Source organism: Miniopterus schreibersii, assembly GCF_964146895.1.
Source record: "Miniopterus schreibersii genome assembly, chromosome: 1".
In the NCBI taxonomy this organism is placed as follows: domain Eukaryota; kingdom Metazoa; phylum Chordata; class Mammalia; order Chiroptera; family Miniopteridae; genus Miniopterus; species Miniopterus schreibersii.
Window position 1 is genome coordinate 144,644,480 of NC_138101.1, and position 21,962 is coordinate 144,666,441.

The window sequence follows — 21,962 nt, forward strand, 5'->3', positions numbered from 1 at the left end:
AGAGCTAGGTCTATAGTCCACAGTTTCCTTTTGTACCTATAGAGCTTTTCTCTGACATGAAGGACTATAGGGGACAGTGACATTGGCCTAATTTTTAACTTCTTTCAATGCAGATTAGGTGGGACTTTATAGTCCCTCTGTCAGCAGGAAGTAGGGACTGCTTTCTTTTCTGAGATGGCTTTCCTTTTCCCCACAGTGTTTTCCGGAATCAGGGCCCCTCCACCACGTTACCTCCTATGCCTGACTCTACTGATCAGACATCAGAGAAAAGCCAATCAGAAGAGTCTTTGTCCCAGGCTGCTCCTTACCCTCCAAAGACAGGGCATTTCAGCATCAACGTCCTTCGTTCCTCAGGCGAGGGGCAGCTCTGCACAGCCAGGGCAGCCTTGGCCAGGAGATCCTGGGCCCCAGGCGCCTGCTTCAGCATGAGCTCTGAGTCTTCCAGCATCCAGGAAATGGAGAGAGTGGGCAAGCATCCCCACCCAGTGGTGTCCCAGAACTTAGCATCTCTGGGCCAACCAGCTAACAAGCTGAAGCCAAGGGATGAGCCAGACGCCCTCACACCTTCTACCAAGACCTGGAGGGCTAAGGGACTATCAGACTCTGGCCACAGACCAGCAGGGTGGCGAAAAGAAGGGGACCTTGGGACCCACAAGGCTGCTAAAGGAGCCAGTTGCAGTTCCTCATATCCCCATGGATCCAGACAGGCAGCTGGGCATGGAAAGGCAGCCAAGACTTTTTGGATAGAATCCAAACCACCTTCTCCAAGCAGGGCATCAAAAGGGCAGCAGAGAGTGTTGGCAACTAGGGTCAGAGACATTACCAAAAAGTCCTTTCGTTTCCCTTTGAAGAGGCAACACAGTGCAGGAGACCCAGACACCATGGCCTCACTCACAGATGTCGGCCCAGTAATGGATCATAGGAGAGAAAAAGATGGTGATTTATCGGATGCAGATAGCACTTACTCGGTGGATTCTCTCTCCTGTGTCTGTGCCAAAGACCTAATGGAGCCACTGAAGCCAGGGAACCCCCAGGGGAAGGAACAGCATCTCTCAGAGCCAGAGAACACTGAAAGTGACAACAGCCAAATATCCGAGGACTCACTGACTGAGAATGGGAACCAAATCCCACAGAACAGCCCAGGGGGCAGTTATCTCACCAATGGCTATGGTCACCCCAGGGCCAGAGCTAGAGCCACTGTGAGGGGCTTCACCACATCTTCGGACAGTGGACTATTCACCCAGGCTCATAGGAGCTTTTCTCTGGATAGCCTGATTGACGCTGAGGAAGAACTGGGGGAATATCAGCAAGAAGAGCCTTTCTTCAGTTCAGCTGACGAGATGCCAACAGAGACGTTTTGGCACCTGCAGACCTCCAGTCTGCCCATAGTGGACCAGGAGGCAATGTACAGGCTTGGTCCCATCACTCAAAGAACAGGAGCCAGGCTGGATGCCATCTTGCCAATGAGTAGTTCATTTTACCTTGATTCCCAGCCCCAGCTCCCCTGTGAGCAGCCTGAGTGGAAGGTGGAGACAAGCTCCTTTGAGCAAGCCAACTCTCTCCAAGACATGCAGGTTTCAAGAGGGAGCCCTCTATTGTCCATGGATTCCTGGTTTTCCTGTGACTCCAAGATCAATCCCAGCAGCCCCCAAGGAATAGTGGGTTCTTTATGTCCAAGTCCTGATATCCAGGAATTTCACCCCTGTGGTTGGGAGAGGCCTGGATACTGGCCAAAGATGGAAAGACTAAAGCCATCAGGTGCAGAAGCAGTCCTGTCCTATACCTCCAAACTGCCCCGAGACAGTGCTGAGCTGCCCTGCAGTGTAAGAGCTGTGTACACAATTCCTGCTTCTGATACATCCAGGCTGTCACTCTGGGGGTCTTACAGGCTTCTTCAGCCAGTAGCTGACAGCACCTTTCAGACCAGAGGTGTCCCTGACACAGCCGAGCAGGGCAGCTCTGAAACATCCAACAACTCCAGTGTGTCGAGCGTGCTGCCTGCCTCTGATGCCTCATTTGCTCATGTAGGCAGTGCCCATGAGAGGGACTGGGCTGCCCTTCAGCACAAGTACCTCCTTGAACTATCTCATCCTGTTTTGGAGGCTATAGGAGAGCCCAGGCCAGCTTTCACCTCCCTCGAGAAGGACTGTGGTTTCCTGACCCAAGCTTCTGGCAAAGGAGGAGATACTCTATTGGCAGTTGGTTCTAGGGTATCTAACAGTTTGAATTTCAGCAACTTTCCTATCCATATGTCCCAAATTAGGCGTTTGAGGGCAGAGAAAGAACAGGACAGTTTGAGTGTAGAGTTTGAAGGTACTTCAGATGTCTTTACAACTAGTGAGAAAGAGGTGAGTTACAGTGGAAATTATTCAGCAGACGTAGAATCGTCGACCTCTGGAACTACAAATGCACAGGTCTTTGCAGCAGAGAACAAGGTAGCAAAGTCCATGATAGAAGCATATGAAGTCAAACAGAACAACTTGGAAGAGTCCTCCCAGAGTGGCGGGAGGAAGCCTAGATTGATGACTTCCTCTGATGTATGTTTCTTTCTGAAGAACCCTTGTCACAGTAATGTCACCATAGCCACTGAAGAAGACCATTGGCCCCAATGCTGTGCTCCTCTCAGGAAGAAGAGTAGTGGCCAAGCAGGGCAATTAAATCACAACAGCCACCACCCCCGACAGGAAGAGAAGGCAGACTACCAGGAGAGCTCCAAGGAAGTGGTTGGAAGACACACCAATCTTTCCTTTGCCTTTCCGACGGGTCCAGAGCTGTACCTCCACTCTGCTCCTTGGAATTCATTCCCATCTTCCCTGCAACCACCTCCCTTAGAAACATTCTACATGACCAAAAGCCGGGATGCCCTGACAGAAACTGCCTTAGAGATCCCGGCCTGCAGAGAAGCAAGAGTGTATTCCCCACCCCCCAGGGAAGCCTGGGGCTTTGGTCATGACTACCAAGTACTCCAGAATGTTTATTTAAAGAGTAATTTGCCAGTGCTGTTACAAAAACAGAATTCCAAGATTGCCTCATTGCAGCAGGTCACAGCAGAGAGGCCAGTTGATTTCAGCACCAAGGAAGTTAGTGGAGAAATAGGGAAATGCCCTGGAAATATTCAAGAAGAAAGCCATAATTCAGTGTATTTGTTTGTTGCTCAGAACAGACATTTTCTTACATCTGCCAGCACAGAAGTATGTGAATGTGAAAATCAAGTTGGAAATTTAAATAAACAGAGTCTTCCAGCACTCAAGGAGGGTGAAAAGATTACTATACAGCCATATTGCAATGTTTCCTCAGATAGTTCTGGGTCTGGGGAGCCTCTTCTTATTTGTGAATCTCAGGCAGGTGGGGAGGAACAGCAAGATCAGTATACAGTCCTAAGACATACCCAGGCCTCTGGGTGGAACAGACAGCTCCCTTCTGGGGCCAGGTCTGAATTCATCTATAAAACCATCAGTTTAGGCCTTGACAGGGATATGTTAGGGGAAACTGCTTTTTCTTTGAAGTCTAGATCAGCACATCCTAGAGTAAGCAGCCCAAAGATAATGGTCCAGGATGGTAGTTCAACCCACAAGGGGAAAGGGAAGAATGAAACTGGGCTTTCTAGAAAATCTCTCCATCCCAAAGACAGCTCAGAAGAGTATAAGCTTCCATGGACAGAATCTACACATGAAAGATTCCAGTCAGTTATATACTCTCAGGAAAGAAACCTCACTGAATGCCAGGGCCTTGGAAAGTTGCAAGAAACATTAAATCCCAGAGAACCACCTTCTGGAAAGAAGCAGAATAAAAGAGTTAACAATGCTGATGAAATGGCCAGGCTAATTAAGAGTGTCATGCAGCTAGAAAATGGTATCTTGGAAATCGAATCCAAGCAGAATAAGCAGCTATATGCTTCCCACACACTGGGAGTCAGTAATGAATTTGTGTTCCAGGGCGAGGAGATGGCTGACCATGTCCTGAGGCCAGGCAGCTGTGGAGACCACTTGTACTTCAAGGATCAGCCTTCTCCAAAACAAACAGATGATGCTGTCTTTAGAGATGGTGAAATGGAGGGTAACAGCAGTACTGGGGAAGATCTCCAGCTCCAGGAAATCACCCTGAGCCCCTTCAAGTCAAGCGAATGGATACAAGACATTAAATGTGTGAGAGAGCACACACTCCCAGCTGTATTAGATAGACCGGCCAGGGACACTTGTGATTATTTAGGGGCACGTACAACTCACAGTGAGTGCCCCAGAACTTTTGTTAATCCAAGGACGACGAAAGCATTGGCTAGAGCTGTGCCCTTGCAGGCCAGGCCTGAGTGGTCCTCTGAGAAGGAAAGCGAGTTGGTGCTTATATCATCAAGCCCCAGAGGGCAGCCCTGTGGCTTGGAAAGTCTTGAGGAATCAGAGACTGTGAAAGGTTTTCAGGAAAGTCAAGTTCCCAAACACATAAGTAGTTTTAACCCAGAGGAGCCAAAAGTTCAAGGCAGAGTTAAAGAAATGACTATGCAAAGAGGAGAGAGACTACAAGAGGAATACAGAATGGTCTCACCCACTCAGAAACTTCTTAGTCCAAGCCGACGTTGTATGGGCAGATTTTTCGGCCAGGAGACTGGCCCATTGCTGAGCTGGCCAGACTCCTCTACAGCTCCCCACCAAGACCCGAGTAACACCTTGCCACTGAATTCCCTAAGACCGCCAAGAAGCTGTCTTCGTGCTCCTGATGCTACAGACATCTCTTCAGTTGACTATGTGCTGGATCCTACAGTGCTGAAAATGCCTGACAGTCTCTGGGTAACTGAAGCAGGATGTCAGGGCCAGAGTGGAGAGCTCAGAAGCCACAGCCCTCAGGGAAATGTTCGAGGGGGCTCCTCCATGGCACACACTGCTTGGTGTGGGTCTGCGATCTTCATGGCTATGGGATCTCAGGATCAATCCAGTGCACCTGAGACCATTCCTCAGGGGTCTGAGGGCAGGAGATCAGCAAGCACCAGCCCCCAAGACCAAGGAGGGGGTCCCAGAAATACCTCGATGGGCTTGAGTACCAGGGTGGGTTCTGCTTCTGAAGCCGAGGCAGCTGTACAGAAAGGAACAGAAAGAGCCAGCTCCCTGAACATGGTCTCTAACCCGCTTGAAAAGAGTGCCAGCTGTCCCTTAGAAGAGGGTAATGACCAAGGCAGGGAGGTAGGGCAGAAGGCAAAGAAGGAGGCTGAGGACCTATGTCCTACCATGGCTACTTTCTCAGCACCTATGCCCCTGGAGCCACACCTGGAACCCTCTGCCCATACATCCACGGGCCTGGCTGTGTTGGAGGAGATCAGAGAGACAAAGGCCCACGGAAAGCAGCTTCATGACTTGGTGGCTGAGGGCACAGTCCTTCCTTACTATGAGACTTTATTAGAACCTGAATGTTCTTCAAGGGCCCCTGGCAGACCTCAGTGTCAACAAATGGACCAGCCAGTGTCAGTAAGGACCGGGAATATGGGTGAAGCACAGGGACTTTATGTGGCATCTCCCTCTGCTGAACTAGGACATGTGTGGACTGATAAGAGGAATGTCCTTAAGACCATATCCCTCTCTGCAGACAGCTTTCAGCCTTTGCCCAACACTGAAGTTAAAGGGTCATGGCAGCCCTCACAGACTTCCTCCCATGCTGACCCTGCTCTAGGCAAAAGCCATTATTCTGGAGAACTGAGACATTTCCTGAGAGCAGATGAGCAGTTTATTTGTTACTCTGGTCCTTTTGAAATCATAGAGAAAAAGAAAGAAGCATTTAGAATAACTTCTGCTGATCATGTAGGCTTGGACAGTCTTCCTTCAGTAGCTATAGAGGAGGACAGAAGGGTAATAGCAGAGAAAGTAGTGGGTGCCTTATCTTCTCAGGACCCTTCTGACGATCCTGGAGTGAGTCAGCAAATCCAGTTAGTTCCCTGGGAGATGGCAGAGGGCATGCCCCCTGGCAGTCAAGAGAGCAGCCAGGCACAACAAGAACCTAGAACTCTAGACACCACATATGGAGGAGGGTCAGGTAACTTCATAGTGGCTGCACAGGGAGGAAAAACAACCTGTTTTGAAAATCAGCTTGTGATCTGTGATGTTCAGAATTCTGCCAGTCTCTTAGGGCCTAACCAAGACTGTGTCCAGGACCTCCAGGCTTCCAATGGCTTAGAAGAAGGAAGGGAAAGTCCCAAACAAGATGCTGTCCTGCCTAGATCCCTGAGAAGAATTGAACTGGAAGCCCCCTCACAGCAGAGTGTGAAGGGGGATGTTGGTTCTGGGTTGGCAGAAGCCTGCAGGGCAGGCAGCAAACTTCTCGGGCCAACTCCATTGCCAGATAAGAGACCTAGTCCAGATCCTGGGGAAGATAGGGAAGAGGCTCTGTGCAGATGTCCACAGGAAACTTTTGACTGTGTTGTCTTCTCAGGGAGCATTGAAGGCAGAAGGACACTCAGCCCATCTGGGGGACAAGAAGACAGCAGAACTCTTCCTTGTCAACAACTGTGCAACCCTCAACCCATTGCTTCTCATGCCTGCTCCTCCCCTTCCCCCACTTTACTGTGTCACAGAGATGGTGACCTGGGGAAGGGGACTTCTAAGGCTGCCCCACAAACTCTCCACCCAATCTGCAAAGTATTTTGCAGGGTCTGTGGAATGGATGAGAGAGGAGAGAGCTATTCCAGTGACTCTGATACTTTCTTGGTGCATGGCCTTGAGCCCAAAGGCATTTATGTGAAATTTGGACCAACAGACAGTAGCACACTAGAACCCTCTGCCACTGCTGCTGTCCTGTCTCTGGCTCAAAGATGCAGCTCCCCTTCTGCCCCTGATATGACGACCAGTTCCGCCAGCCACTCAGTTGCTGTAGGGGATCCCGAGGAACAGGTTGCTGAGAAGAAAGCCAGCTCAGAGCTTGAGGCTGCCCCTTTTCCTAAAGGTGTGTGCTCTGAGCCAGTGAGGAAGTTTCAGGACAGCTCAGTAGGTGGCCAGAATGCACAGCCAGAACTACCTGCAACAACCAGGAGACAACACATCCTGCGTTTAAGTGAAGGGTCTGTTGAGAATGAGCTGCTGGTGGAACCACAGCATGGATGTTTAGAAAATGCCGTAAGATGCCTTCCAGAAAAGCCACAACTTTCCACTGAATCCAGAGATCACAGTGACTTGGATCCCCAAGCCAAATTCGCAGCGAAGTTAAAGCACGTCTCCAGTCCCCAGGTTAGCAGTCCCTGGAAGGAGGAGAAACAGCAGAGAGAGCAGACTTCAGGTGATGGCGAAGACCCTGACCAGGGCATGCGTCCCCCACATTCCGATGAAGGTGGTTTGGATGGTTGTCAGATGAGAGATGCAGGCAGAGAGGAGGGGGCTGTGGCCAAGGCCCCTGTGTCCAAGATGTACTCATCAGGCTTTCAAGACTCAGCCAGCAACCCCATGGGGCCTGTGGCCCAGAGCCCTGGCCACCCCTATTCTGGAAGGGAGCAACCGGCTCCCCACCACAGGCGCTCACTTCCTGTGATTGCAATCTTCTCTGGCCCCAGTCACTCCAGGTCCACCCCCAGACCACAGTTCTCAGTAGTCAGCTCTTCCCGATCTCTTCGGGAACTGAACTTGAGTGTAGAACCTCCTTCCCCCACAGATGAAGAGACACAGGAGCATAACAAATTGTGGAACCTACATCCTAGGGGCCACTCCTCAGAAAAGCCAGCAGTGGAAACATCTCCAGAAGCTGAGAGCTACCATCAGAAAGCCTCATCTAACCTGAACAGTAGTTCTACTTATCACAGGCTCCTTCAACCTGCTAGCCCTCCTTACCCAACGCCTTCAACTCCCTCGTGCATGCCAACCCCCAATTTCACGACCCATTGGATGTCTGATGCAGTGAAACAGGCCCAGCAGGGAAAGCCAGAGAGCCTGGATGGCCCGGCCCAGTCAGAGAAGTGGTTTTCTCAGGCGGACAAAGGAGCACTGCACTTTGGCTCCAGTGACGTCAATCCCTATGTTCCGCCCTGCCCTCCAGAGGGTCCTCCGCCCATTGGCTGGAAGCAATGTGTGTTTGGTAGTGCAGTCGATGTCTCCTATAGCCAGACATCCCGGGGCCTGGTACCATCAAAAATAGCTTGGTGCTCCAGCATGGACAATGGCCTAGAGGACCGGAACACCCCATTCCACTCCCACCTCAGTACCTACACCAATGCCCAGGGCCTGGCAAGCCAACATAGCAGCATTGAAAATACTCGAGGTTCACAGGAGGCCTGGGAAGTATGGGATTCCTCAGTTGCCTTGGGGAACCACCACGTCCTGATAGGCCCTGAAGGAACATCCCCCACTAAGGGTCCTGAAAAGAGAGCCCAGTTCCCAGGTACCCCTGATGAAGCAGGCTGTATGAGGAGTGAGCCCCCCTGGGCTGAAGGAAGTGCTGCAGGTCCAGTGGATGAGATTATGCTGCTGTATCCATCAGAGGCAGGCAGCCCTGTGGGACAGTCTAGGATGAACACCTTGGAGCAGAGCACACAGACCCTGGGCTGCAGGCTCCACTGGAGCCACACCAACATCGCTGCTCATTCGGAAGCTAGTGCAATGCCAATCTCTGATCTGGCCTCCTGGGCCAGCATGCATAATCTGTCTCTCCACCTCTCGCAGCTTCTGCACAGTACCTCAGAGCTGTTGGGGAGTCTTTCCCAGCCAGGTGTGTCTGAAAAGCAGCGAAACACCAAGAGGGAGACCCCAGGTGAGACACCCCGGACCATTATGATGGACGGTTGTACTCAGACCACCATAGATGAGGGCATCCAGACTGACCTGGCCTCACCACCTCCACACCTCCAGGCCCCAGAAGCCAGTCCTCAGGAGGTCAATGTGGGCCTTGAAGTGCTGGGCTCAGATATCTCTACCATGTCTCAAGAAAAAGGACATGTCCCGGGGACAGTTCAAAAAAGAGAGGCAGAGGAAACAGCATGGAAACCAGCACAACCCCCAGATCTTCAAGAAGAAAGCACCCACTGCAGGCCGCAGAGCCCTCCAGTACCCTCATCTCATTTGAGGCTTCAGAAGTCCCCGCCTGGACAGAACCTCCCTTCTTTGAGCCCCCAGGCTTTTCCTGATGCTTCCCTGCCTCCTGGCTCCCAGCCAGAGGAACCCTCTTGCCTGGCTGTCAGCAGCCCCAGCCTTAGCATCTCTCACTCTCCAGGACCCTGCCCCAATGCTGCAGAGTCTGTCAGGGAGCCTAGGGTCCCAAAGGAGGTGTGCTCCACGAGTGCCTTGTTGGTGGACAGGGCCTCCTCCCCAATCCTCACCCTTAGTGCTAGCACTCAAGGGTCAGGGCTCCCCCTAGGCTCTTTGTCTCTCTCAGCCCCTTTAGTGCAACCTCTTGAAGGCCACCAGAACCTTGTCTCCAGCCTGGACCTTCCCCTCAACTCCTCCAGGCCTCCAATGGATAATTATTTTCAAACCATTGATGAGCCAGGTAGCTCCAAGAGAGTGCAGGCTCTGTGTGAAGAAGGCAGAAGTTCCTTAGAAAGGAATGAGGACAGGTCCGTCCTTGAGGTGAGTTCCCAAGGCAGCCCACAGCACAGCTCAGAAATCCAAGTTCATTTCTTAGAGCAGTCCCTTCAGCAGTTTCAGCCCCGAAACACCGCCTGGGTCCAGAGCAGACTGCTGCCTCTACCACTGAGGAACAGGAGTCAGAGGCTGGCTGAGGGCTTTGTCCCTGAGGACATGGCTTCCCTGCAGTGTCGCCCACTTAGCAGTAGGGGGGCAAATAAATGGCAGAGCAGGACAGAAAATGGGGGTAAGAGTTCAGCATCTCCAGTGGAGCTACAACCCACTCTAGACAATCGCTCTTCATGGGGAGGCCTGCAGGACCTCAGCCCCTGCCCTGTCCCTGGGTTGACTGATAAGACAAGGCTCCAGGGTTCTACCTTGGGCTCAGCTGAGGCCTGCCAACCTCAGGGGCTGCTGCGCTCCAGTTCCCAGATGTGCATGGCCCCTGAGCCCCAGCATCACAGCCTGAGGGACCTCCCAGTGCATAACAAATTTAATAGTTGGTGTGGGGTTCAGGATGGCTCTCCTGGGGAGCTAGGAGTGATGAGGTTGCTGAGATCCAGACATGATCTCAGCTTTGGAGAGCAGGGACAGCATCCCTCACAACCTCTTGATAACCAGAGCCAGGATCCTGAGTGCTCCCAGAGAAAGCCGATCCCCCTGCAAGTTGGGGCTCAGAACCTCTCTCTCAGCACGGAACTCACAGAAGCAAAATTACACCACGGCTTTGGGAAGTCAGATGCCCTGCTCCAGGTGCTGCAGAGTGGGATGGGGGAAGCGCTCACTGCTGATGAACCTGTGCTGTCCACCTGGGAGGAGCTCCATGCGCGGTAAGGCCCCCAGCCTGGAGTGGGAGAGCAAGGGTGGCTTAGGAGGAAAGAGAATTGGAGAAGGCTACCAGCTGACTGTTCTCTCTCCTCTTGCTAAGTTCTGGGATATTCCAGGGATCAGAGCGAGATCATAAGATGGAGAAGGGTGTTTGTGGCCAGTTTCAGTGAATCAATGATGTTTTATCTCAGGCAAAAACAAACCATTGAGTCCCTCCGGAGACAGCGGGCTGAGCGACTTCAGACCTTCCGCCGGACACGAAGCCTCAGCCCCCAGAAGCAGCTGAGTCTCCTGCCTAACAGGGATCTCCCCACCCGTGACCTTGACTTACCCAGCAGGCGCCGAGAATATCTGCAGCAACTGAGGAAGGATGTTGTAGAGACAACCAGGTAGGGGTAGACCCAGAACCCTGCAGTGAGTAGGCTCGGGGTGGGGGTGGGGGTGAGAGGGTTGTGGGGAGCAGGGTCTGAATTTCAGCATCCTGGAGACTAGAAGCTGAGCAATTCCAGGAGTGGGTCTTCTCTACCTGTGGACAAGTGGAGGTGGCTGCAGGAGAGTGAGACAAAGGGAACAAAGAGGATGTGAGAAGGAGCAGGGGGGAGGGTGGGGTGGGCAAAAAGTCCTGGGAGAGAATGAACAGAGAAGCTATGGCACACTGAGACTGCAGGTCAGCGCCTCCGAATGAAATACAAAACCAAACTTAAGACCCTGTAGGCAAAGAGAGGATGGGTCATTCAAAAGTGGTGTTGCACAGAAAGTAAAGTGGTGGAAAAAGGTATTCATGAAATACTGGGGTAGCAATATCTATACCAGACAAAATAGACTTTAAAACAAAGGCTATAATAAGAGTCAAAGAAGGACCCAGCGGCTCTACTTCTGGGCATTTATCTGAAGAAACCCAAAACACTAAATAAAAAAGACAAAATGCACCCCTCTGTTCATTGCAGCAGCATTTACAATAGCCAAGATATAAAAGCAACGTAAGCGTCCATCAGTAGATAAATGGATAAAGAAAAAGTGGTACATATATGCAATAGAATATGACTCAGCCATAAAAAAGAATTAAATCTTGCCATCTGCAACATGGATGGACCTAGAGAGTATTATGCTAAGTGAAATAAGACAGAGGAAGACAAATGCCATATGATTTCACTTATATGTGGAATCTAAAAAATGAACGAACAAGCAGAATAGAAATAAACTCGTAGATCTAAAGAACATTTTGACGGTCGTCAGAGGGGAAGGGGTTGGAGGAATGGGTGAAAAGATGAAGGGATTAAGAAGTACAAAATAGGGAGATGTAAAGTACAGTTTAGAGAATATAGTCAATAATATTGTGATAACTAATGTATCAGATGGGTACTAGACTTATGGAGGTGACCACTTTGTACAGTATATAAATGTCAAATGTCTAATCAGTGAATTGTATACGTGAAACTAATATGTACGTGAAGTATAATTGAAAAGTAAAAAATTATTTAAAGTAAGAAATAAGTGTTGAATAGGCCAGGGCCAAAGCCACCCTAATGTTAGAAGGCACCTCTCTGCCCCTGTGGTTCTTCCCAGGAGCCCAGGGTCGGCATCGAGGTCTGCTCACCCACCCTCTGACATAGAGCTGATGCTACGAGAATACCAGCGGGCTCGTGAGGTGGCCAAGGTGGAGATGGCCCGGGCCCGGGCCCGACTGCGGGAGCGAACTGAACAGGAGAGGCAGAGAATCCGCCAGCAGATCATCTCCCAGCTGCTGAAGGTGGGGAACAGGGCCAGCCTCTGATTTCAGGGTGGGCCTGGAGCCTGGAGGCAGACCTCAGACTGGGTCAGTCTTCACTGGGGCTGCCTCAGTCATGGGATGTAGCATTTGGAGGAGAGCATTAGACCCCTGGTACCAGGTCAAAGCTGTGCTCACTCTCTGCATGGCATCCTCATCAGACCAGCTCCTGTCACTGGGCCAGAGTCTGGGAGAAGTCTTGTCTTGGTATATAGTTGGGGTGGGGAGGTGTGAGGGTGTGAGGCTGAGGCAGGAGGCACTGGGAGTGATGGGATCTGGGGAGGTGAGAAGGGGTGGATCCAGGGCTGTGGGTCATGGGTAGTGAGGGTGCACCGGAAGCTGGTTGATGGTGATCTGTCCTTCCCAGGAAGAGGAAAAACTACACACCCTGGTTACCTCCAGCCCCCTGTGCACCAGCTCCAATGGGAGCCTCTCCTCTGGTGTCACCTCTGGCTACAACAGCAGCCCGGCCTTGTCAGGCCAGCTCCAGTCCTCAAGCAGTGTGGTGAGTAGGCAGATGATTGGTATGAGCTGGGGGCCAGGACTGCTAGGGCAAGAGTTTAGGCAGAAAGTTCTGCCTCCTGGAGGCCACTGCTGACATCTGATGGACAGTGGCCTTTGACCTTTCCTCTAGTTCTTTCTCTCTCTGTTCATTCATTCAACAAATGTTTATTTTGGAGGTGTTGTTTTAGGCATTTGGGGTACAGCAGTGAGCAAAACTATTCTTGTCCTTAGACTATTAGAAGGATAAACATAAAAGAGGTTATTTTAAAATTATTTAATTATTGTTATATAGATAAATAAGGGATGCTAAACCAGTGTAAAACGGGAGACCTGACGTAGTCTGGAAGCTTGGTAAAGATGCTATGAGACTGTAAGGGTGAGAGCACAGTAAAAGCCTAGGCTGGTGGTGTCCAGAGAGATGTGGTGGCCAGAGGACAGCCTTCCAGAGGACCCAGCAAGGAAGGCTCTGAGGGAGGAAGGGTTTGAGGAACTAAAAGAATGTGAAGAGTGAAATGGGAGAATGCCATGAAAATGGACCAGAAAAAGGCAAGATCATGTAGACTCTCTTGAGAATTCTGGGCCCTTTCTAATTCATCTGATTATATTACTTCCCCAAAGCTGCAGAAAAGCCTTTAAGTAGGGAGTAGAATGATGAGATTGTGAGAAGGGGGCGAGAGCTGCTCTGGTAGACCTGCTAATGACCATAGCAGAGCTGAGTGAGAGATGATGATTGTTTGGTTTAGGGTACTGCTGGTGAAGGAACAGGTGTGGATGCAAAGGAGAGAAAGCATCCACAGGGCTCGGTGGAGGAAGGGAGAGGGAGGAGTTGAGAACAATGCATGCTTTGGGTTTGAGCAACTGAAAGGATGATCTTGTAGACAGTGACAGGAGCCCTGGACGTGCACAGGTTTTGTGGTGAAGATCATGAGTTTAGTTTTGTATTTACTGGGTTGAAAGTGCCTGTGAGAGATGCAGGGGGCTGTTGGAATACAGATCTGGAGCTCAGAGGTGAGATCTGGCTGGGGATATAAAATTTGAAATTCATTTTATAAAGAAAAACTTCACATAGTAAAAAATATATAGTTTTCAAACAGTAGCAAAGTACACACGTCAATTGCATATTTCAGTTGCCCATTTGCCCTCCCCAGAAGCAGCCATTCATCCCTGTTTGGTATATACTTTCAGAGATAGTCTGTGCATCTATAAGGCTATATCTTTTCATAAAGCACATGAACGGAAGCATACGGTACCCAGTTTGTTCCTTTGCTTTTTTCTCCTTAAAAACATTTTTTGGATATTGAGTATCAGTAAATCTAGGGCTGACTCGTTCTTTTTAACAGTTGAATAGTGTTTCTTTTTTCTCTTTAATTGCATGTTCTTAAATGTGATGTTTGTATAGATAATATGAAATAGAAAAGGCAAAAAATATATATATAGGTAAGGGTATATAGGGAAGTACTCATCCTGTTTCCCATCTACCTAGTCCAAATCCCTTACCCCATCCAAGAAAACTGGTGATTTTTTTGGGGGGTGGGAATCATCCTAGATAAAGTGTCTTTACGCATACAAAATAAAGCATATTATGCCACTGTTCTGTACTTTATATTTTTTTCCAATCAGTATATCTACATGACAATGTAGAAAACTTTCTCTTTTTCTTTTTGATTGCTTCGTAGCATTCCATTGTAGGGATGCACTGTAGTTTACTTGACTAATCCTCTACCTTGGGTTGTTTTCAGGTTTTTGCTGTTATTAACAATGCTGCAGTGAATAGCTTTGTGCATGTATCATTTCTTACGTGCGCAAATATATCTGCAGATAAATTCCCAGATGTGGACTTGTTCTACAGGTATATGAATTTGGAAATTTGATAGACACTGACAGATTTTCCCTCACAGATATACTGATTTTTACTCCCACCAGCAACAGGTGAGAGTCTACCTTCCTCCCACACTCTTGCAAACATATGAAATGTTTGGACTGTTGCTGAGCCATCTGTTCATACCCTTTGCTCATTTTTCTTTTTTTTTTTCCCCCTTACCAGTTACTGGGAGTTCTTTATATAGTAGCAAGATAGCCCTTTGCCTGATATGAATTACAAATGTTTTTCCCCAGTTCTGCACTCTCTCTTGACTTTACTTACTGTTTGGAGCCATTCAGGACTTTCTATTTATTTATCAGTTTTCCTTTTATCGTGTCCATGTTCTAAATCATAATTAGAAACACATTCTCCATTCTGAAGCTATAAAGAATTTCTCATATTTAAGTCTTTGATCCATTTGGAGGTATATGTAGTATGAGGTGTGGATCCAACTTTATTCTTTTCAGGTGGCTATTCAGTTGTGCCTGTGATGCTTGTTAGATAGTTCATCTAGACAGCTCATCTTTGCCTCACCAGATTAAGACGTCCACTTTTCTTGTACTAAGGCTTATAGTATATTCTACTACCCATTGCCCTTCTTTTTTGAAATTTTTAAAAATATTCTTTCTTATTTATTTTTATATAAAATTTAGGATCAGCTTGTCTAGTTTAATGATAGAAATTTGTTAGTATTTTTAATAAGATCATGTTCAATTTATGAATCGACTTAGGGAGAAATCACATTTTATGCTGTGGAATTTCCTAACTAAGAACACAGTAGGTTCAAACCTTTTTATGTTTAAGTTTCCTTCATATATCTCTCAAATTTCTTGTCTGATTTAATATTAACTGTTTTAACTTTCTTATTAATGTTGTAAACAGGTTTTCTCTTCCTTTATATATTCTATCTGGTTATTTTGTATGTTTGAAAGCTGTTGATTGCTGTGTATTAATTTTGTGTCCATATTATTTTTGGTTGATTCTCTAGATCTGCACTATTGCAGTAGCCACTAACACAGGTGGCTCTCTTAATTTAAATTAATTAAAATTAAGTTTAAAATTTTTGTTCTTAAGTCACACTAGCCACATCTCACATGCTCCATAACCACATGTTGCTCCTGGCTACCATATTGTACAGTCCTGCTTGAGATTTTTTAGGTGTACAATCACATCACCTGCAAATAGTGAATGTTTTTACCATTTCCTTTCCAGTTTTTGTGCCACTATTTATTCCTCTTTTCTAATTGAATTACCTAGTAGCCTAAGCATAAATAAAATAATAGTGATGACAGTGAACATCCTTGCCTTAATTCCAGGATTTATTGAGAATGCTTCTAGTGTTTCTCCATTTAAGTTAGACACTAACTTTTGAGCTAAGATAGATAATATTTTGTAATACTAAGGAAGTATCCATCTATTCCTATTTTATAGAGTATTCTTTTCCAGAATAGTTATTTCAGAGTCTTTGGAGATGATCATTTGATTGACTGATTGACTGATTTGGGGGCTAATATTGAACCATTCTTATAGTCCTGTAATACAAATACATTATATACTTAAGCATATCATGTATTATTTTAATGTATTGTCAGTTTACTTGCTAATATTCAGGATTTTGCTTCAATATCTATGAGTTTTTCTGTAGTTTTGGTTTTACAATATATCTCAGGTTTTGGTATCAATATTATATTCCTTTTATAGTAAAAAGGGTGAAAGTTTTTTTCTTAGTGTTTAGGAATACTGTAGTTACAAAAGTAATGGAAACCTTATACCTATTAAATTGTCAAAAATTAGAAAGCTGAATGATGCCAGATGTTGGCAGGACTTTGGGGATATAGGAACCCTTATAGGGTTATGACCCAGCATTGCTAGCAGAGTTTATGAGGGAACATGTATGGAATTGTTTATTAAAGTATTATTTGAAGTGGCAGAGAGTTAGAAGCCATTAGCAAATCCATTATTGAGAGAATAGATAGGTAAAACATGGTTGATGCACAGATGGAATACTATGTAAGAGTCAACAGATTAGGTGGACTCCTAGGCAGAGTATTGAATGAAAACAGTCTGAAATAGGCATAACACTATTTGTATAAATTAAAACTACATATATCCAAAACAGTCCTTTTTGCAAGAATACATACAAACAAAAAGATATACCCCCAAACACTCAGAATGATTTAAGGTAGATGGGAGAGGGAAATGGGGATGAAAGGTGAAAACATTTTTATTTTTTTATTTTTATTTATTTTTGTTGCTGTTGTTTTAAATACATCTTTATTGATTTCAGAGAGAGGGAGAGAGAGAGACAGAAACATCAATGATGAGAGAGTCATTGATCGGCTGCCTCCTGCACACCCCCTGCTGGGGATCGAGCCTAAAACCCAGGCATGTGCTCTGACCGGGAATCGAGCTGTGATCTCCTGGATCCTAGGTCCATGTTCAGCTGCTGAACCACGCCCGGCCGGGCAGTGAAAACATTTTTAGAATGAAAATCTTTTAAAACTTGGTATAGTTATACTGTAAAACTAACAAGGCCTGGTATTTGGGGGGATTAATGCTTTGAAAAGTCTCTTCTATGGAAAGTGGTCTGTTAAGAGTAGGGGTTGGCAAACTATGGCCCTTTGGCCAGATCTGGCCCACTGCTTGCTTTTGTAAATAACGTTTTACTGGATATAGCCTCACCCATTTGTTTATGTGTTGTCTATGGTTGGTTTTATGTTACAGTGGCAGAGAAGAATATTTGCAGCTATTCCAATGGTCCCCAAAGCCTTAAATACTTCTGCCCTACCCCTTAACAGAAAAAATTTGTCAACTCCTGGTTTAGGTTTTCCATCTCTCTGGAGTCCGTTTTGATTCTAACTTGTTAATTTCTGTTCTATTATTATTCTTTTTTCCTGTGATAATTTCTCAGTCTCTCCTTGTCTCATGGTAATTTTGTCGAATTTGTCTGCCTTCTGTTTTCTCATGATTAGATTGAGGTTTTGCATTTTTGGCAAGAATACCACAGAAGTGATGTTGGGGTTGCCAGGTAAAGCAAAGAGGAATACAGGATCCCAGTTAAATAAGAATTTGAGATAAACAACAAATATATGCCCCATGCAATGCCTTATTTTCACTACATTAGGTCAGAGGATGCATACCCTGACTGGGAATCAAACTGTGACCTCCTGATTCATAAGTCGACAACCTCTGAAATATGCCAGCTGGGCTTTTCTTTCTTTTATGTTATTATAAATGGACTTTTTTCCTTAATTTCATTTTTGGCTTGCTAATTGATGCTATACAGAAATACAGTTGATTTTTTTATATTAATCTTGTTTCCTGTACCCTTACTGAACTCATTTATTAGTTCTAATAGTTTTTTAGTCAATTCCTTAGGATATTTCTTTTCCATTGCTTTTCAGAGAGAATGGGAGGGAGAGAGAGAGAAATATCGATGTGAGAGACACACATCAATTGGTTGCCTCCCGCACTCACCCCCAACCGGATCCAGTGATGGACCCTGCCCAGAATTGAACCTGGGACCCTTCAGTCTGCAGGCTGACACTCTAACCACTGAGACAAACTTGACTAGCATCTTAGGATATTTCATATACAAAATCATATCATCTGCCTTTGTTGTTTTCTTGCCTAATTGCCCTGGCTAGAATCTCTAGTCAGTGTTAAATAAAAATAAGAGCAGACATTCTTGTTATTGTTCTTAGAAGAAAACCATCCAGCATTTTACCATAAAGTATGCTAACTAATCTTTCGTAGATAATCTTTATCAGGTTGAGGAAATCTCCTTCTAGTCCTAGCTTATTTAGTAAATCATGAAAAGGTGTTGGATATAGTTAAATACTTTTTCTGCATCTATTGAGATGATAATGTGGAATTCTTTATTACTATGGTGTATTACATTGATTGATTTTTATATTGAACTAACCTTGTATTCCTGGGATAAGTCCCACTTACTCATAGTGTGTAATCCTCATGTGCTGCTAGATTCATTTTACTGGTATTTTTTTTGAGGATTTTTGTGTCTGTATGCATACAGGGTATGGGTCTGTAGTTTACTTGTGTTGTTTTTATATCGGGGTAATTTGGCCTCATAAAATAAGTTGGGAAGTATTTCCTTTTATTTTCTGGAAGAACTGTGAAGGATTGGTGTTAAGTTTTCTTTAAATGTTTGATTTCACTAGTGAAGCTATCTCATCTTGAAATTTTCTTTGTGCGAATTTTTTTACTACTAATTTAGTATCTTTAATTGTCTATTCAGATTTTCTGTTTTTTCGAGTCAATTTTAGTAGTTTTGTCTTTCTAGGAATTTGTCCATTTCATCTAAGTTATCTAATTGGTTGGCATATAGTTGTTTATAGTAGTAATTTATTTTTATTTTTCATTGATGTAAATATTTAAAGTTTAAAATTTGCCTCTGAGCCATGCTTTAGTTGTATCCCATAAGTTGTGATATATATTTTTATTATCTTTGTTTTGTAGTAATTTTGCAATTTCAGTTTGTATTTCACCCTTGATCCAATGTTAAAGAATTTTGAAAAAACTTTTTGGCAGAAAGGCCCTTTTTTCTGATTTTATTTTTAGTTTATTTGCTATGTATTGAGAGAATGTATGATTTCAGAGAAAGTGTGGTTTCTATTTTTTTATATTTATTGAGGGTTTTTTTGGTCATAAATATACCATGGACATCTAAAAATTATTTTTGTTGACTTATCCTCATTATGTGGTCTTTTTTCTCAGCTTTAGAGGTGTATATGTGTTTTATCATTAGGAAGTCTAATTTTTAATATTCTTTTCATGATCATTTTTATATCTTTAAATGGTCTTTATTTCTTGGTTTAGCAGTTTTCTTTTCACTCTGCCTACAAAACATGAGGACATCAATGTATTTCCACTTTCTTTCCTCTTTTTCTCTTTACCTTTTGTTATAGTATTTGCACTGTTTATGATGTTTGCATTCAAAGTTTTAGTTCTTGTGCTAGATTAAGTGGACTCTGCTCACTTCCAGCTCTTTGCCATGCATTCCTCTTTCCATCCTAGTAATTCTTCCTTTCATAATTTTCTCAAGAAAGACTCAAGGGCACTGGATTTTCTAGGTTCTCTAGTTCAAATACAGAATATGCCAATTTACACTCTTAAATAACAATATGTAACAGTACCTATTTACTCACTCTCCGCTTAACAGAATGCTATCAAGGGACTTTTTTTCTTCAATCTGCCAATCTGATAGGCATAAATAGTGTTTCATTTCAGTTTTAATTTGCAGTTCTCTTCTTGTGTCTGAGATCAAGTGTCTTTTCAGATGTTTAAAAGCCCTTTGGTCTTTTTGCTCTGTGCCCATCTCTGTTTGGTTGTCCTTTTGTATTTGGAAGCCCTTCTTTATAGTAAGAAATTTATTCTTTTTTGTCATTTGAGAGGCCAGTGTTTTCTCCTAGTTGTATGTGTTTAGTTTCTTTATAGTTATTACTATATAAAAAATTTTAATTTTATGTTGTCTAGTTTTTATCCATCTTTTCTTTCATGGCTTCTGGATTTTGTGCCCTGTTTAGGAAGGTATTTGCCCACTATGAGATTTAAAAATTTTTATTTTATCATAATATTAAATTTTCCCCCACCCCTTATATTTTTCAGCCAAAAGCATAAAGAATTTTGGCATGATGTAGAAAATGGGTCTCTGATGTAACTTTTTTTAGGTGATGACTCCATTGACTCAGCAATATTTATTAATTCACAGATATATTTTTGGAAGTCATTAATGTAGCCCTGAGAACAGGTAGGATCACCTAGGAGTATATTACAGAGTGAGAAAAGAGGGCCTGGGCTTGAGTCTTGAAAAAACCCTTGAGGGGAATGAGCCAACAAGGGAAATGGGAAGAAGCACCAGAGAGATCAGAAGCCTGGGGACTTGGGAGGTGAGCATCTCAAGTGAAAGGGAGAGAGGCTGGCTGAGTGGAAGTGAGCTGAGAGGCTCAGTAAGTGAGGACTGAGTTGTTCACTAGATCCAGCCATTGGGACCTTGGCGATTGCTGCTTGGTGGAGCAGGGAGGCAAAGGCTAGATTTGAGTGAGTTCAGAAAGGAGTGAGAGGTGGGAGATGGCAAACAGTGACAATCCTTTCAAGAAATGTATCTGTGAAGGTCAGGGGGGCAGAGATGCCTATAGAGAAAGGTTTTTAAAGGTGGGAGACTATTTGCATGCTTAAATGCTAATAAATAGGAAGAATCTAGTGAAGAGGGAGAGGTGGAGGCAACAAGTGAAGAAAGAGGTATCAGTAGTGAAATGTTCCTAAGAAGGGGAACTGAGATCTCAATTTGCCTAAAGTTGGAGAGGCCACTTGTATTTTGCAGAAGAAAAGGAGGTGAGGAGATAACTGCTTGTTCACCTCTTCTTGTCTTTAAAGTAGCGCTAGGTTAAAAACTGATGATAGGTAGTATGATGGGTGCCTGTAGACCCAGCAGAGGTCAAGGGTCATGTCATTGAGGAACTGGCTGAAGTTAAAGGTGTGATGACTGTATTGCAGATCCAGAGGATTAGGTCCATCTGGTTCCAAATTAGGACTTTTGGCTAAACTGCTGTACCTGGGGCTCGGGCCAAGGGTCTAGCTCCAGCCATAACCTCATTCCTGTTGCAGAGTAGTGCAGAGGTCCCCCGCCCACTGACCCCTGGTACCCAGTGCTTTCAGGCCCCAGTTCATTCTGATCCCTGTGGAACTTCCCTACAAGCAACTTTTGAGCCTGTGGCTCAAAGAGCAAGGAGAGGTTGTCCAGGGACTGGTTTGTATTGCTGTTGACCTCCTGGAGCACCTGGCCTCCTGTAATCGCGATAGGGAAGATCTTTTTCACTCAGTCTTTATGTTGGAAGCTGTTGGTGTATTTCAGAGGCAGAGGAGATAATTCTGCACTGGCTTTTTGGTGGCCTGCTCTCTCTCTCCCTTTGTTCTAGTCTTGAGCATCTTCTCTTCTGCAGGGGGACACAAATTTGCCTGATTCTGGAGACTCTTGGATCGGGGATGTGCAGGGCTGTTCTGCAGTGAGGAACAGTCACCTGAATCTGGCTGGGTCTGCCTGGAAGAGCTGCATCTACAGTGAGTGGTGGGGGCATAGCCACCTGCCTGGTTTGGGAACTTTGGAGGCTGAGGTCTGCTAGATCCAGGGAGTTAATATCCCTCAGAAGCTGCTGCTGCTGCCCAAGGCCCTGGTGCTCATGCTGCCTCAGAGCCTCCACCTCTTCATTGTAGGTCGCAGAGCCTCTCTGGGCAGTTGTTGCTGTTCTTCATCCAGTGTGTCCAGCCAGGGGACCTGCTTCTCTTCCTCCTATCAGGATTTGGCCAAGCACATTGTGGACATCTGTATGGCTGACGTGAGGAACTGTTCCACCTGTTCCCCACCGTTTCTTGAACAGTGATCAGCTGGGAAAGAGAAGGGAGGGAAAGATCAGGGTGGAGGGTCAGCAGGGCTGATGTGGCTTCTTCAGTGGCTTTC

The 21,962-nt window shown here is 45.7% G+C and overlaps 2 protein-coding genes across 2 annotated transcripts in view; one reads left to right on the forward strand and one right to left on the reverse strand.

Moving 5' to 3' along the window:
• The window catches only part of STARD9 (StAR related lipid transfer domain containing 9), a 102,353-nt gene that overhangs the window by 76,077 nt on the left and 4,314 nt on the right, over window positions 1-21,962 (forward strand). The window contains exons 23-28 of the mRNA XM_081153931.1: window positions 197-10,354; window positions 10,544-10,741; window positions 11,919-12,102; window positions 12,488-12,625; window positions 21,448-21,565; window positions 21,719-21,840. Coding sequence (XP_081010057.1) covers window positions 197-10,354; window positions 10,544-10,741; window positions 11,919-12,102; window positions 12,488-12,625; window positions 21,448-21,565; window positions 21,719-21,840 — 10,918 coding nt within the window. The remainder of the gene's footprint in view (window positions 1-196; window positions 10,355-10,543; window positions 10,742-11,918; window positions 12,103-12,487; window positions 12,626-21,447; window positions 21,566-21,718; window positions 21,841-21,962) is intronic.
• The window catches only part of CDAN1 (codanin 1), a 28,182-nt gene continuing 26,404 nt past the window's right edge, over window positions 20,185-21,962 (reverse strand). Inside the window, exon 29 of the transcript XR_014000008.1 lies at window positions 20,185-21,889. The gene's annotated coding sequence lies outside the window, so the exon portion shown is untranslated. The remainder of the gene's footprint in view (window positions 21,890-21,962) is intronic.